The sequence below is a fragment of the Biomphalaria glabrata genome, chromosome 3, assembly GCF_947242115.1.
Source record: "Biomphalaria glabrata chromosome 3, xgBioGlab47.1, whole genome shotgun sequence".
NCBI lineage: Eukaryota > Metazoa > Mollusca > Gastropoda > Planorbidae > Biomphalaria > Biomphalaria glabrata.
Genome location: NC_074713.1, coordinates 35,832,035 through 35,847,457, shown reverse-complemented (window position 1 = coordinate 35,847,457; position 15,423 = coordinate 35,832,035). Strand labels below are relative to the sequence as shown.

The window sequence follows — 15,423 nt, the reverse complement described above, 5'->3', positions numbered from 1 at the left end:
TCAAAGCCAAATTATGCCTGTATTTTATCTTTTCTTCTTCGACCAATGCCAATAGAAGTGTTACTATTTAAAATAAAAACTATATAGAAACAATATCAAACAAATTTCAACAAAAAATAGTGTCTACAACACGTGGTGTTCCCAAGCGGTCACCCATCTAAGTACTAACCACGCCCGACGTTGCTTGACTTCGGTGATCGGACGAGAACCGGTATTTTCAACGTGGTATGGCCGTAGACATACGTACATATCTAATTTATGTTTAAATAATTTCAATATAATGTACATTTGGTTTAGAAAATGTTATCTAACATTACCAGGATGAAGCCATCAGTCACACTGCACTTTCATTGGTTCTTTCGTTAAAACAAAAATACAATGATCTAAGTTCTAAGATTTTTGGTCTTCTACTAAATAAGTTTTATAAATGTTAAAAGTCTTGAACTAAAATAGAATCATATTTTGTTACAATTGCTGATAACCAAATGTTAAAGTATGTGATTCAAACAGGGTAATAACATTTAAACTTACATTTCTTTCCATAACATAACAGAACTATAATAAACAAAAAAATTTTTTTTTCCTCAACATGTCAAAGCCAAATTATGCCTGTATTTTATCTTTTCTTCTTCGACTATTGCCAATAGAAGTGTTACTATTTAAAATAAAAACTATAAAGAAACAATATCAAACAAATTTCAACAAAAAAAAGTGTCTACAACACGTGGTGTTCCCAAGCGGTCACCCATCTAAGTACTAACCACGCCCGACGTTGCTTGACTTCGGTGATCAGACGAGAACCGGTATTTTCAACGTGGTATGGCCGTAGACATACGTACATATCTAATTTATGTTTAAATAATTTCAATATAATGTACAGTTGGTTTAGAAAATGTTATCTAACATTACCAGGATGAAGCCGTCAGTCACATTGCACTTTCATTGGTTCTTTCGTTAAAACAAAATACAATGATCTAAGTTCTAAGATTTTTGGTCTTCTACTAAATAAGTTTTATAAATGTTAAAAGTCTTGAACTAAAATAGAATCATATTTTGTTACAATTGCTGATAACCAAATGTTAAAGTATGTGATTCAAACAGGGTAATAACATTTAAACTTACATTTCTTTTCATAACATAACATAACTATAATAAACAAAAAAATATTTTTTTCCTCAACATGTCAAAGCCAAATTATGCCTGTATTTAATCTTTTCTTCTTCGACTATTGCCAATAGAAGTGTTACTATTTAAAATGAAAACTATATAGAAACAATATCAAACAAATTTTAACAAAAAATAGTGTCTACAACACGTGGTGTTCCCAAGCGGTCACCCATCTAAGTACTAACCACGCCCGACGTTGCTTGACTTCGGTGATCGGACGAGAACCGGTATTTTCAACGTGGTATGGCCGTAGACATACGTACATATCTAATTTATGTTTAAATAATTTCAATATAATGTACATTTGGTTTAGAAAATGTTATCTAACATTACCAGGATGAAGCCATCAGTCACACTGCAATTTCATTGGTTCTTTCGTTAAAACAAAATACAATGATCTAAGTTCTAAGATTTTTGGTCTTCTACTAAATAAGTTTTATAAATGTTAAAAGTCTTGAACTAAAATAGAATCATATTTTGTTACAATTGCTGATAACCAAATGTTAAAGTATGTGATTCAAACAGGGTAATAACATTTAAACTTACATTTCTTTTCATAACATAACATAACCATAATAAACAAAAAAATATTTTTTTCCTCAACATGTCAAAGCCAAATTATGCCTGTATTTTATCTTTTCTTCTTTGACCAATGCCAATAGAAGTGTTACTATTTAAAATAAAAACTATATAGAAACAATATCAAACAAATTTCAACAAAAAATAGTGTCTACAACACGTGGTGTTCCCAAGCGGTCACCCATCTAAGTACTAACCACGCCCGACGTTGCTTGACTTCGGTGATCGGACGAGAACCGGTATTTTCAACGTGGTATGGCCGTAGACACTGTTCAGGAGGAGTAGTATGTATATATAGTTATTTTCTATTATTATTTTTTTTTGTTGACCTTTTTGTTTGTTTCTTTGTTATTGTGCAAGGTGGTTAAGTGATCAGTTAATATTGATGGCCTACCAGAAAATTCAAAGTAAACACTCTTTCTTTTCCAACCCAACCGCTGGCTGTATATTTTTTTTTTTCTTCAACCTCGCCGCTTTCTCTCAGAACATTTTTTTTTTTTTTTTTTGTGGGTCTATTTTAAGCGTTGGCTTTCTGATTGGTCAACTCTAGTCGTAATCGGCGCGGTCGTCTGCTATTGCTACTAGATTAAAGCTCTCGCTTTTTTTGTGAACGTGAAGAGGGAATGACTGGCGTATGTTATGTATGTTATTCTTCTATCCTTTGTCATGTATGTACAATTTATAAACGTTTACATCACTCTAGTATTATTTTTCTTTCCTATCACTAACCAAGGCCTAACTAAAGTAATTCGTCCAGCTATTTATTACAATAAAGGAAGGATTTTGCACGCTTGTTTTACTGATGCAATAATTCGTTTGCTCTTCTTCCCAGAATCAGTCAGAAAGAATACAACAAACTAGTCTCGTTTAGATTGTGCATTACTCAAGCATAATTGTGAAGAAATTGGAGGCCCTAAAAAGGGCCGTTGTGTGGGGAGAAAAAAAAAGGGTGGGTGGGAGGCTGCTTTATTTGCTAGTGGTGTATTTGGTGACTGCCTTGGTACCCTCACTGACAGCGTGCTTGGCCAGCTCACCAGGGAGTAAGAGACGGACGGCAGTCTGGATCTCCCTAGATGTGATGGTGCTGCGTTTGTTGTAGTGAGCCAAACGGCTAGCCTCGGCTGAGATGCGCTCAAAGATGTCATTCACAAAAGAGTTCATGATTGACATGGCCTTTGAGGAGATACCAGTGTCAGGGTGCACTTGTTTCAACACTTTGTAAATGTAGATGCTGTAGCTTTCCTTTCTCCTCCTCTTCTTCTTCTTATCGCCGGTGCGTACGGCTTTAGCCTTGCCGGCTTTCTTGGCTCCCTTTGACGATACTTTGGGTGGCATGGTTTTCGATCTGTGCGTGATACACAAAACTGAGCGGGACTGACGAAGCGGTCGCCTTATATACGAAACGGCGTGGAAATCGGGCGAGTACGCGACAGAGTACGAGCGCGTTGGACCAATCGGAGCGCTGCTTTCTCACTAACCGAAAGTCCGCTCGATTTCGTATAAAAAGGGTCGAGCGGCGCGCTGTTGTCTCACTCGCATATTTCTGTGTGCGCTTGTTTCATCTCTACATACAGAATAAGAAAATGTCCGGACGCGGTAAAGGAGGCAAAGTTAAAGGCAAGTCCAAGTCTCGTTCATCCAGGGCTGGACTTCAGTTTCCAGTCGGTCGTATCCACCGTCTGTTGAGAAAGGGAAACTATGCTGAGCGTGTTGGTGCCGGCGCCCCTGTTTACCTCGCTGCAGTGCTCGAGTATTTGGCTGCCGAAGTTCTCGAGTTGGCTGGCAACGCTGCCAGAGACAACAAGAAGACAAGAATCATTCCCCGTCACCTCCAGCTGGCCATCAGAAACGACGAGGAGTTGAACAAACTTCTGTCTGGCGTCACCATCGCTCAGGGTGGTGTCTTGCCCAACATCCAAGCCGTACTTCTGCCCAAGAAGTCTCAAAAGACACCAGGTGGCAAGGCATAAATCGTCATTCAACACCACTCCCACCCAAGTCACCCCCAACACCACACTGTCCTTTTCAGGACAACCTCCACATATTTCAAAATTAGCTTTGACGTTCACAAACAAACGAGCTGTTACATTTGTTTATTTTATGTGTAGTTAGACATTATTATTTACATATGCAGGTCGCAACTGAGTTTGCTCTGCGCTCACCCATTGCCATAAATGTTTCCCAATTTTTTTTTTTTTTTTTGCACATTACTATTTTACTTACACAATTTTATTTTATTATCTGTACGAATGAAATTTTACACATAGGCTATAAGGCAGATGTTTCATTCCTTAATTAATTAGTTCGTTTAATCAAGTCACTTAGATGTTGATAAATAAAAATTAATTAATTAAGATAAAATGGCTTGGCTACTAACAGCGAATTTGTACTTCTATGCTGCGTATCAAACTGTGACATTACATTGAGAAACCAATAATACATTTATGCACAAGAAAAGAAACATCAGTTGTTTTTTTTTTTTTTTTTTGGTTTTTCAAAAAAAAAAAAAGGAAAAAAATCCCCATCACACTTTTTTTGGTGTTTAGTTGATTATTTAAAAACACACACACACACACACACATAAATAAATTAATATCGGTAATCAACAACTTAAAATGGGGGGAAAAAAGTCACAGAATTAACATTGGCTCAAACTTCAATCAATGCAAACTAAAACTAGGCCAACCGAGTACAGAACGAATATACCAATCAGAACGAGGAACCTCTAGATAAACCAATGAATGATGAATGGAGAAAAGAATACGACAAGTTGGCCTCAATAAAGTGAACGTGGTGATAATGTTTTTCTTTGTCCTGTAAATAACATCACTGATTCGTTTAAACATCTCTGTTTTCGTTCCTTTAGCTCTATCAAAGACAATATTTATTCCTTTTCATGATCATACAGGAATTTTGTGGTGGGAAAAAAAAAAAAAAAGCTCTTACTGTTAGTACCGCGGCGATATAGTTTGTTTTCGAGACGCAGCGAGCCGCGTTCAGAATGTAACGTCCAATCAAGAAACGATGTTCACGGATAGACCAATCGTCGTGCACAGGGCTAAATTTGCGCTGACGCTGTCCTATATAAGCTTGACTCGGTCGAGCGCTGAGACATTCTTGATCTCAATCAAGTCGCTCGAAACTTCGCAATGGCTAGAACCAAGCAAACCGCTCGTAAATCCACTGGTGGTAAGGCACCACGTAAACAGCTGGCCACCAAGGCTGCAAGGAAATCAGCACCAGCTACCGGAGGTGTTAAGAAGCCCCATCGTTACAGGCCCGGCACTGTCGCCCTGAGAGAAATCCGTCGTTACCAGAAGAGCACTGAGCTTCTGATCCGCAAACTGCCATTCCAACGTTTGGTCCGTGAGATCGCTCAAGATTTCAAGACTGACCTGCGCTTCCAGAGCTCTGCAGTTATGGCTCTCCAAGAGGCCAGCGAGGCTTACCTTGTCGGTCTCTTTGAAGATACCAACTTGTGTGCCATCCACGCCAAGCGTGTCACAATCATGCCCAAGGACATCCAGCTTGCCAGACGTATTCGTGGTGAGCGTGCTTAAGCAAACTCCTCCCTCTTTGCCCCAAAACAGCCATCAACGGTCCTTTTTAGGACCAACACATATTCCTAAATTAGCTTTTGAGTTGACGTTATGTCATTTATTGCCACCACACACCACCGGAGCTCTAATATATGTATACATTTTGCATGAGTGGTAAAAGAAAAACAAAAACGTAGACATAGCGTTGTATATTTGTTTGCTGACCCTCTTTGGCATTTCCTTCTAATAGACCCATATATCTAGTTATTAAAAGTTACAATGTTTTATTAGAGACAAAAACAAAATTAATCTTGTTGGTGTTTTTGCAACAAGATATGAATAACATTACATTTAAAACTACGTTTGATGGGTATAAATCGTTGAGAAAGTACTCTTCCTATTCGGTTGAGAGTGGGAGAACTATTTCTGTTGTTATTTGGATGAGAGGGAGGGGGGGGGGGGAAGGTAGAGTAGTTCTTTGGTACGGTAGTGATTCATTCGTGAATGTAAGCGCCCTGAAGCTACAACCTGATTGGTTCCCATTAGTGGACTGTGGTGCGAGGAGTAACCAATGACAATCGACGTCCGCCACGTTGAGTGAGCCAAGCGCGTCGTCAGTATAAATAGAAGTGTGCCCGCGTCGTTCAGTCAGTCGATTCGGTAAAAATCTACTACATCAACATGTCTGGACGTGGTAAAGGTGGAAAGGGCTTAGGCAAAGGAGGCGCCAAGCGTCACCGCAAAGTATTGCGTGATAACATCCAGGGTATCACTAAGCCTGCCATCCGTCGTCTTGCTCGCAGAGGTGGTGTCAAACGTATCTCTGGTCTGATCTATGAAGAAACCAGAGGTGTCCTGAAGGTTTTCCTTGAAAATGTCATCAGGGATGCCGTCACCTACACTGAGCATGCTAAGAGGAAGACTGTCACTGCTATGGATGTGGTCTACGCATTGAAACGCCAAGGACGTACCCTGTACGGCTTTGGTGGTTAAACCATCTCGAACGCTGCATCTCACACCTGTCAAGAAAACACCGGCCCTTATCAGGGCCATCCCAAATTTTCACGAATAAGCTTGAGTCAAATGCATGTATAATGCCAACCTTATGACACAGCCACATAATTATTTTTAATGTATTTCTATTAGCTCGCTCTGTACTTTTCTTACATGTGTTTAGACCATTTGTTTTTAATTGTACATCAACGTTGATTTTGCAAAAGATCTTCAATAGCAGTAGTATAAATTCAAAATTAAGTATGCTATTCACAGCCTTTATTATTATTATTAAAGCTATACAATTTCTCTGCTTGATTTTTAGAAAACAAAAAAACACTAATCTTAAAAAATAAGAATTAAAAGAAAATGCGGCGCGTCTAAGGGCATAATATGTAGTAAATGATAAATAATTTTTAAATATCGAAAAAAAAAAAAAAAAATGTCTACAACACGTGGTGTTCCCAAGCGGTCACCCATCTAAGTACTAACCACGCCCGACGTTGCTTGACTTCGGTGATCGGACGAGAACCGGTATTTTCAACGTGGTATGGCCGTAGACACTGTTCAGGAGGAGTAGTATGTATATATAGTTATTTTCTATTATTATTTTTTTTTGTTGACCTTTTTGTTTGTTTCTTTGTTATTGTGCAAGGTGGTTAAGTGATCAGTTAATATTGATGGCCTACCAGAAAATTCAAAGTAAACACTCTTTCTTTTCCAACCCAACCGCTGGCTGTATATTTTTTTTTTTCTTCAACCTCGCCGCTTTCTCTCAGAACATTTTTTTTTTTTTTTTTGTGGGTCTATTTTAAGCGTTGGCTTTCTGATTGGTCAACTCTAGTCGTAATCGGCGCGGTCGTCTGCTATTGCTACTAGATTAAAGCTCTCGCTTTTTTTGTGAACGTGAAGAGGGAATGACTGGCGTATGTTATGTATGTTATTCTTCTATCCTTTGTCATGTATGTACAATTTATAAACGTTTACATCACTCTAGTATTATTTTTCTTTCCTATCACTAACCAAGGCCTAACTAAAGTAATTCGTCCAGCTATTTATTACAATAAAGGAAGGATTTTGCACGCTTGTTTTACTGATGCAATAATTCGTTTGCTCTTCTTCCCAGAATCAGTCAGAAAGAATACAACAAACTAGTCTCGTTTAGATTGTGCATTACTCAAGCATAATTGTGAAGAAATTGGAGGCCCTAAAAAGGGCCGTTGTGTGGGGAGAAAAAAAAAGGGTGGGTGGGAGGCTGCTTTATTTGCTAGTGGTGTATTTGGTGACTGCCTTGGTACCCTCACTGACAGCGTGCTTGGCCAGCTCACCAGGGAGTAAGAGACGGACGGCAGTCTGGATCTCCCTAGATGTGATGGTGCTGCGTTTGTTGTAGTGAGCCAAACGGCTAGCCTCGGCTGAGATGCGCTCAAAGATGTCATTCACAAAAGAGTTCATGATTGACATGGCCTTTGAGGAGATACCAGTGTCAGGGTGCACTTGTTTCAACACTTTGTAAATGTAGATGCTGTAGCTTTCCTTTCTCCTCCTCTTCTTCTTCTTATCGCCGGTGCGTACGGCTTTAGCCTTGCCGGCTTTCTTGGCTCCCTTTGACGATACTTTGGGTGGCATGGTTTTCGATCTGTGCGTGATACACAAAACTGAGCGGGACTGACGAAGCGGTCGCCTTATATACGAAACGGCGTGGAAATCGGGCGAGTACGCGACAGAGTACGAGCGCGTTGGACCAATCGGAGCGCTGCTTTCTCACTAACCGAAAGTCCGCTCGATTTCGTATAAAAAGGGTCGAGCGGCGCGCTGTTGTCTCACTCGCATATTTCTGTGTGCGCTTGTTTCATCTCTACATACAGAATAAGAAAATGTCCGGACGCGGTAAAGGAGGCAAAGTTAAAGGCAAGTCCAAGTCTCGTTCATCCAGGGCTGGACTTCAGTTTCCAGTCGGTCGTATCCACCGTCTGTTGAGAAAGGGAAACTATGCTGAGCGTGTTGGTGCCGGCGCCCCTGTTTACCTCGCTGCAGTGCTCGAGTATTTGGCTGCCGAAGTTCTCGAGTTGGCTGGCAACGCTGCCAGAGACAACAAGAAGACAAGAATCATTCCCCGTCACCTCCAGCTGGCCATCAGAAACGACGAGGAGTTGAACAAACTTCTGTCTGGCGTCACCATCGCTCAGGGTGGTGTCTTGCCCAACATCCAAGCCGTACTTCTGCCCAAGAAGTCTCAAAAGACACCAGGTGGCAAGGCATAAATCGTCATTCAACACCACTCCCACCCAAGTCACCCCCAACACCACACTGTCCTTTTCAGGACAACCTCCACATATTTCAAAATTAGCTTTGACGTTCACAAACAAACGAGCTGTTACATTTGTTTATTTTATGTGTAGTTAGACATTATTATTTACATATGCAGGTCGCAACTGAGTTTGCTCTGCGCTCACCCATTGCCATAAATGTTTCCCAATTTTTTTTTTTTTTTTTGCACATTACTATTTTACTTACACAATTTTATTTTATTATCTGTACGAATGAAATTTTACACATAGGCTATAAGGCAGATGTTTCATTCCTTAATTAATTAGTTCGTTTAATCAAGTCACTTAGATGTTGATAAATAAAAATTAATTAATTAAGATAAAATGGCTTGGCTACTAACAGCGAATTTGTACTTCTATGCTGCGTATCAAACTGTGACATTACATTGAGAAACCAATAATACATTTATGCACAAGAAAAGAAACATCAGTTGTTTTTTTTTTTTTTTTTTGGTTTTTCAAAAAAAAAAAAAGGAAAAAAATCCCCATCACACTTTTTTTGGTGTTTAGTTGATTATTTAAAAACACACACACACACACACACATAAATAAATTAATATCGGTAATCAACAACTTAAAATGGGGGGAAAAAAGTCACAGAATTAACATTGGCTCAAACTTCAATCAATGCAAACTAAAACTAGGCCAACCGAGTACAGAACGAATATACCAATCAGAACGAGGAACCTCTAGATAAACCAATGAATGATGAATGGAGAAAAGAATACGACAAGTTGGCCTCAATAAAGTGAACGTGGTGATAATGTTTTTCTTTGTCCTGTAAATAACATCACTGATTCGTTTAAACATCTCTGTTTTCGTTCCTTTAGCTCTATCAAAGACAATATTTATTCCTTTTCATGATCATACAGGAATTTTGTGGTGGGAAAAAAAAAAAAAAAGCTCTTACTGTTAGTACCGCGGCGATATAGTTTGTTTTCGAGACGCAGCGAGCCGCGTTCAGAATGTAACGTCCAATCAAGAAACGATGTTCACGGATAGACCAATCGTCGTGCACAGGGCTAAATTTGCGCTGACGCTGTCCTATATAAGCTTGACTCGGTCGAGCGCTGAGACATTCTTGATCTCAATCAAGTCGCTCGAAACTTCGCAATGGCTAGAACCAAGCAAACCGCTCGTAAATCCACTGGTGGTAAGGCACCACGTAAACAGCTGGCCACCAAGGCTGCAAGGAAATCAGCACCAGCTACCGGAGGTGTTAAGAAGCCCCATCGTTACAGGCCCGGCACTGTCGCCCTGAGAGAAATCCGTCGTTACCAGAAGAGCACTGAGCTTCTGATCCGCAAACTGCCATTCCAACGTTTGGTCCGTGAGATCGCTCAAGATTTCAAGACTGACCTGCGCTTCCAGAGCTCTGCAGTTATGGCTCTCCAAGAGGCCAGCGAGGCTTACCTTGTCGGTCTCTTTGAAGATACCAACTTGTGTGCCATCCACGCCAAGCGTGTCACAATCATGCCCAAGGACATCCAGCTTGCCAGACGTATTCGTGGTGAGCGTGCTTAAGCAAACTCCTCCCTCTTTGCCCCAAAACAGCCATCAACGGTCCTTTTTAGGACCAACACATATTCCTAAATTAGCTTTTGAGTTGACGTTATGTCATTTATTGCCACCACACACCACCGGAGCTCTAATATATGTATACATTTTGCATGAGTGGTAAAAGAAAAACAAAAACGTAGACATAGCGTTGTATATTTGTTTGCTGACCCTCTTTGGCATTTCCTTCTAATAGACCCATATATCTAGTTATTAAAAGTTACAATGTTTTATTAGAGACAAAAACAAAATTAATCTTGTTGGTGTTTTTGCAACAAGATATGAATAACATTACATTTAAAACTACGTTTGATGGGTATAAATCGTTGAGAAAGTACTCTTCCTATTCGGTTGAGAGTGGGAGAACTATTTCTGTTGTTATTTGGATGAGAGGGAGGGGGGGGGGGGAAGGTAGAGTAGTTCTTTGGTACGGTAGTGATTCATTCGTGAATGTAAGCGCCCTGAAGCTACAACCTGATTGGTTCCCATTAGTGGACTGTGGTGCGAGGAGTAACCAATGACAATCGACGTCCGCCACGTTGAGTGAGCCAAGCGCGTCGTCAGTATAAATAGAAGTGTGCCCGCGTCGTTCAGTCAGTCGATTCGGTAAAAATCTACTACATCAACATGTCTGGACGTGGTAAAGGTGGAAAGGGCTTAGGCAAAGGAGGCGCCAAGCGTCACCGCAAAGTATTGCGTGATAACATCCAGGGTATCACTAAGCCTGCCATCCGTCGTCTTGCTCGCAGAGGTGGTGTCAAACGTATCTCTGGTCTGATCTATGAAGAAACCAGAGGTGTCCTGAAGGTTTTCCTTGAAAATGTCATCAGGGATGCCGTCACCTACACTGAGCATGCTAAGAGGAAGACTGTCACTGCTATGGATGTGGTCTACGCATTGAAACGCCAAGGACGTACCCTGTACGGCTTTGGTGGTTAAACCATCTCGAACGCTGCATCTCACACCTGTCAAGAAAACACCGGCCCTTATCAGGGCCATCCCAAATTTTCACGAATAAGCTTGAGTCAAATGCATGTATAATGCCAACCTTATGACACAGCCACATAATTATTTTTAATGTATTTCTATTAGCTCGCTCTGTACTTTTCTTACATGTGTTTAGACCATTTGTTTTTAATTGTACATCAACGTTGATTTTGCAAAAGATCTTCAATAGCAGTAGTATAAATTCAAAATTAAGTATGCTATTCACAGCCTTTATTATTATTATTAAAGCTATACAATTTCTCTGCTTGATTTTTAGAAAACAAAAAAACACTAATCTTAAAAAATAAGAATTAAAAGAAAATGCGGCGCGTCTAAGGGCATAATATGTAGTAAATGATAAATAATTTTTAAATATCGAAAAAAAAAAAAAAAAATGTCTACAACACGTGGTGTTCCCAAGCGGTCACCCATCTAAGTACTAACCACGCCCGACGTTGCTTGACTTCGGTGATCGGACGAGAACCGGTATTTTCAACGTGGTATGGCCGTAGACACTGTTCAGGAGGAGTAGTATGTATATATAGTTATTTTCTATTATTATTTTTTTTTGTTGACCTTTTTGTTTGTTTCTTTGTTATTGTGCAAGGTGGTTAAGTGATCAGTTAATATTGATGGCCTACCAGAAAATTCAAAGTAAACACTCTTTCTTTTCCAACCCAACCGCTGGCTGTATATTTTTTTTTTTCTTCAACCTCGCCGCTTTCTCTCAGAACATTTTTTTTTTTTTTTTTGTGGGTCTATTTTAAGCGTTGGCTTTCTGATTGGTCAACTCTAGTCGTAATCGGCGCGGTCGTCTGCTATTGCTACTAGATTAAAGCTCTCGCTTTTTTTGTGAACGTGAAGAGGGAATGACTGGCGTATGTTATGTATGTTATTCTTCTATCCTTTGTCATGTATGTACAATTTATAAACGTTTACATCACTCTAGTATTATTTTTCTTTCCTATCACTAACCAAGGCCTAACTAAAGTAATTCGTCCAGCTATTTATTACAATAAAGGAAGGATTTTGCACGCTTGTTTTACTGATGCAATAATTCGTTTGCTCTTCTTCCCAGAATCAGTCAGAAAGAATACAACAAACTAGTCTCGTTTAGATTGTGCATTACTCAAGCATAATTGTGAAGAAATTGGAGGCCCTAAAAAGGGCCGTTGTGTGGGGAGAAAAAAAAAGGGTGGGTGGGAGGCTGCTTTATTTGCTAGTGGTGTATTTGGTGACTGCCTTGGTACCCTCACTGACAGCGTGCTTGGCCAGCTCACCAGGGAGTAAGAGACGGACGGCAGTCTGGATCTCCCTAGATGTGATGGTGCTGCGTTTGTTGTAGTGAGCCAAACGGCTAGCCTCGGCTGAGATGCGCTCAAAGATGTCATTCACAAAAGAGTTCATGATTGACATGGCCTTTGAGGAGATACCAGTGTCAGGGTGCACTTGTTTCAACACTTTGTAAATGTAGATGCTGTAGCTTTCCTTTCTCCTCCTCTTCTTCTTCTTATCGCCGGTGCGTACGGCTTTAGCCTTGCCGGCTTTCTTGGCTCCCTTTGACGATACTTTGGGTGGCATGGTTTTCGATCTGTGCGTGATACACAAAACTGAGCGGGACTGACGAAGCGGTCGCCTTATATACGAAACGGCGTGGAAATCGGGCGAGTACGCGACAGAGTACGAGCGCGTTGGACCAATCGGAGCGCTGCTTTCTCACTAACCGAAAGTCCGCTCGATTTCGTATAAAAAGGGTCGAGCGGCGCGCTGTTGTCTCACTCGCATATTTCTGTGTGCGCTTGTTTCATCTCTACATACAGAATAAGAAAATGTCCGGACGCGGTAAAGGAGGCAAAGTTAAAGGCAAGTCCAAGTCTCGTTCATCCAGGGCTGGACTTCAGTTTCCAGTCGGTCGTATCCACCGTCTGTTGAGAAAGGGAAACTATGCTGAGCGTGTTGGTGCCGGCGCCCCTGTTTACCTCGCTGCAGTGCTCGAGTATTTGGCTGCCGAAGTTCTCGAGTTGGCTGGCAACGCTGCCAGAGACAACAAGAAGACAAGAATCATTCCCCGTCACCTCCAGCTGGCCATCAGAAACGACGAGGAGTTGAACAAACTTCTGTCTGGCGTCACCATCGCTCAGGGTGGTGTCTTGCCCAACATCCAAGCCGTACTTCTGCCCAAGAAGTCTCAAAAGACACCAGGTGGCAAGGCATAAATCGTCATTCAACACCACTCCCACCCAAGTCACCCCCAACACCACACTGTCCTTTTCAGGACAACCTCCACATATTTCAAAATTAGCTTTGACGTTCACAAACAAACGAGCTGTTACATTTGTTTATTTTATGTGTAGTTAGACATTATTATTTACATATGCAGGTCGCAACTGAGTTTGCTCTGCGCTCACCCATTGCCATAAATGTTTCCCAATTTTTTTTTTTTTTTTTGCACATTACTATTTTACTTACACAATTTTATTTTATTATCTGTACGAATGAAATTTTACACATAGGCTATAAGGCAGATGTTTCATTCCTTAATTAATTAGTTCGTTTAATCAAGTCACTTAGATGTTGATAAATAAAAATTAATTAATTAAGATAAAATGGCTTGGCTACTAACAGCGAATTTGTACTTCTATGCTGCGTATCAAACTGTGACATTACATTGAGAAACCAATAATACATTTATGCACAAGAAAAGAAACATCAGTTGTTTTTTTTTTTTTTTTTTGGTTTTTCAAAAAAAAAAAAAGGAAAAAAATCCCCATCACACTTTTTTTGGTGTTTAGTTGATTATTTAAAAACACACACACACACACACACATAAATAAATTAATATCGGTAATCAACAACTTAAAATGGGGGGAAAAAAGTCACAGAATTAACATTGGCTCAAACTTCAATCAATGCAAACTAAAACTAGGCCAACCGAGTACAGAACGAATATACCAATCAGAACGAGGAACCTCTAGATAAACCAATGAATGATGAATGGAGAAAAGAATACGACAAGTTGGCCTCAATAAAGTGAACGTGGTGATAATGTTTTTCTTTGTCCTGTAAATAACATCACTGATTCGTTTAAACATCTCTGTTTTCGTTCCTTTAGCTCTATCCAAAGACAATATTTATTCCTTTTCATGATCATACAGGAATTTTGTGGTGGGAAAAAAAAAAAAAAAGCTCTTACTGTTAGTACCGCGGCGATATAGTTTGTTTTCGAGACGCAGCGAGCCGCGTTCAGAATGTAACGTCCAATCAAGAAACGATGTTCACGGATAGACCAATCGTCGTGCACAGGGCTAAATTTGCGCTGACGCTGTCCTATATAAGCTTGACTCGGTCGAGCGCTGAGACATTCTTGATCTCAATCAAGTCGCTCGAAACTTCGCAATGGCTAGAACCAAGCAAACCGCTCGTAAATCCACTGGTGGTAAGGCACCACGTAAACAGCTGGCCACCAAGGCTGCAAGGAAATCAGCACCAGCTACCGGAGGTGTTAAGAAGCCCCATCGTTACAGGCCCGGCACTGTCGCCCTGAGAGAAATCCGTCGTTACCAGAAGAGCACTGAGCTTCTGATCCGCAAACTGCCATTCCAACGTTTGGTCCGTGAGATCGCTCAAGATTTCAAGACTGACCTGCGCTTCCAGAGCTCTGCAGTTATGGCTCTCCAAGAGGCCAGCGAGGCTTACCTTGTCGGTCTCTTTGAAGATACCAACTTGTGTGCCATCCACGCCAAGCGTGTCACAATCATGCCCAAGGACATCCAGCTTGCCAGACGTATTCGTGGTGAGCGTGCTTAAGCAAACTCCTCCCTCTTTGCCCCAAAACAGCCATCAACGGTCCTTTTTAGGACCAACACATATTCCTAAATTAGCTTTTGAGTTGACGTTATGTCATTTATTGCCACCACACACCACCGGAGCTCTAATATATGTATACATTTTGCATGAGTGGTAAAAGAAAAACAAAAACGTAGACATAGCGTTGTATATTTGTTTGCTGACCCTCTTTGGCATTTCCTTCTAATAGACCCATATATCTAGTTATTAAAAGTTACAATGTTTTATTAGAGACAAAAACAAAATTAATCTTGTTGGTGTTTTTGCAACAAGATATGAATAACATTACATTTAAAACTACGTTTGATGGGTATAAATCGTTGAGAAAGTACTCTTCCTATTCGGTTGAGAGTGGGAGAACTATTTCTGTTGTTATTTGGATGAGAGGGAGGGGGGGGGGGGAAGGTAGAGTAGTTCTTTGGTAC

General features: G+C 40.5%; 8 protein-coding genes, 6 non-coding genes and 1 pseudogene across 14 annotated transcripts; 6 read left to right on the top strand and 9 right to left on the bottom strand.

The window, feature by feature from the left end:
- Nucleotides 1-120: 120 nt before the first annotated feature.
- Nucleotides 121-239, bottom strand: LOC129925533 (5S ribosomal RNA). Its single transcript, XR_008777298.1, has one exon. It is a non-coding gene; the product is annotated as a 5S ribosomal RNA (ribosomal RNA).
- Nucleotides 240-712: 473 nt separating this feature from the next.
- LOC129925451 (5S ribosomal RNA) lies at nt 713-831 on the bottom strand. The gene has a single exon (XR_008777217.1). It is a non-coding gene; the product is annotated as a 5S ribosomal RNA (ribosomal RNA).
- Nucleotides 832-1,303: 472 nt separating this feature from the next.
- Nucleotides 1,304-1,422, bottom strand: LOC129925532 (5S ribosomal RNA). The gene has a single exon (XR_008777297.1). It is a non-coding gene; the product is annotated as a 5S ribosomal RNA (ribosomal RNA).
- A 472-nt stretch (nt 1,423-1,894) lies between these two features.
- Nucleotides 1,895-2,013, bottom strand: LOC129925531 (5S ribosomal RNA). Its single transcript, XR_008777296.1, has one exon. It is a non-coding gene; the product is annotated as a 5S ribosomal RNA (ribosomal RNA).
- A 579-nt stretch (nt 2,014-2,592) lies between these two features.
- LOC129925322 (histone H2B, gonadal) lies at nt 2,593-3,125 on the bottom strand. The gene has a single exon (XM_056024986.1). The coding sequence runs from the start codon at nt 3,079-3,081 to the stop codon at nt 2,713-2,715; it is 369 nt and encodes a 122-aa protein (XP_055880961.1). The 5' UTR covers nt 3,082-3,125; the 3' UTR covers nt 2,593-2,712.
- Nucleotides 3,126-3,277: 152 nt separating this feature from the next.
- Nucleotides 3,278-3,907, top strand: LOC129925323 (histone H2A). Its single transcript, XM_056024988.1, has one exon. The coding sequence runs from the start codon at nt 3,330-3,332 to the stop codon at nt 3,714-3,716; it is 387 nt and encodes a 128-aa protein (XP_055880963.1). The 5' UTR covers nt 3,278-3,329; the 3' UTR covers nt 3,717-3,907.
- A 427-nt stretch (nt 3,908-4,334) lies between these two features.
- LOC129925289 (histone H3) lies at nt 4,335-5,455 on the top strand. Its single transcript, XM_056024796.1, has one exon. The coding sequence runs from the start codon at nt 4,896-4,898 to the stop codon at nt 5,304-5,306; it is 411 nt and encodes a 136-aa protein (XP_055880771.1). The 5' UTR covers nt 4,335-4,895; the 3' UTR covers nt 5,307-5,455.
- A 467-nt stretch (nt 5,456-5,922) lies between these two features.
- On the top strand, nt 5,923-11,525 carry LOC129925294 (uncharacterized; annotated as a pseudogene).
- LOC129925530 (5S ribosomal RNA) lies at nt 6,722-6,840 on the bottom strand. Its single transcript, XR_008777295.1, has one exon. It is a non-coding gene; the product is annotated as a 5S ribosomal RNA (ribosomal RNA).
- LOC129925290 (histone H2B, gonadal) lies at nt 7,425-7,951 on the bottom strand. Its single transcript, XM_056024797.1, has one exon. The coding sequence runs from the start codon at nt 7,905-7,907 to the stop codon at nt 7,539-7,541; it is 369 nt and encodes a 122-aa protein (XP_055880772.1). The 5' UTR covers nt 7,908-7,951; the 3' UTR covers nt 7,425-7,538.
- Nucleotides 8,104-8,734, top strand: LOC129925292 (histone H2A). The gene has a single exon (XM_056024799.1). It carries the CDS (start codon nt 8,156-8,158, stop codon nt 8,540-8,542), a length of 387 nt encoding a protein of 128 aa, XP_055880774.1. The 5' UTR covers nt 8,104-8,155; the 3' UTR covers nt 8,543-8,734.
- Nucleotides 11,526-11,547: 22 nt separating the features above from the next.
- On the bottom strand, nt 11,548-11,666 carry LOC129925529 (5S ribosomal RNA). Its single transcript, XR_008777294.1, has one exon. It is a non-coding gene; the product is annotated as a 5S ribosomal RNA (ribosomal RNA).
- A 583-nt stretch (nt 11,667-12,249) lies between these two features.
- LOC129925291 (histone H2B, gonadal) lies at nt 12,250-12,777 on the bottom strand. The gene has a single exon (XM_056024798.1). It carries the CDS (start codon nt 12,731-12,733, stop codon nt 12,365-12,367), a length of 369 nt encoding a protein of 122 aa, XP_055880773.1. The 5' UTR covers nt 12,734-12,777; the 3' UTR covers nt 12,250-12,364.
- Nucleotides 12,778-12,929: 152 nt separating this feature from the next.
- On the top strand, nt 12,930-13,560 carry LOC129925293 (histone H2A). The gene has a single exon (XM_056024800.1). The coding sequence runs from the start codon at nt 12,982-12,984 to the stop codon at nt 13,366-13,368; it is 387 nt and encodes a 128-aa protein (XP_055880775.1). The 5' UTR covers nt 12,930-12,981; the 3' UTR covers nt 13,369-13,560.
- Nucleotides 13,561-14,377: 817 nt separating this feature from the next.
- On the top strand, nt 14,378-15,106 carry LOC129925278 (histone H3). Its single transcript, XM_056024786.1, has one exon. It carries the CDS (start codon nt 14,549-14,551, stop codon nt 14,957-14,959), a length of 411 nt encoding a protein of 136 aa, XP_055880761.1. The 5' UTR covers nt 14,378-14,548; the 3' UTR covers nt 14,960-15,106.
- The last annotated feature ends 317 nt before the right edge of the window (nt 15,107-15,423 follow it).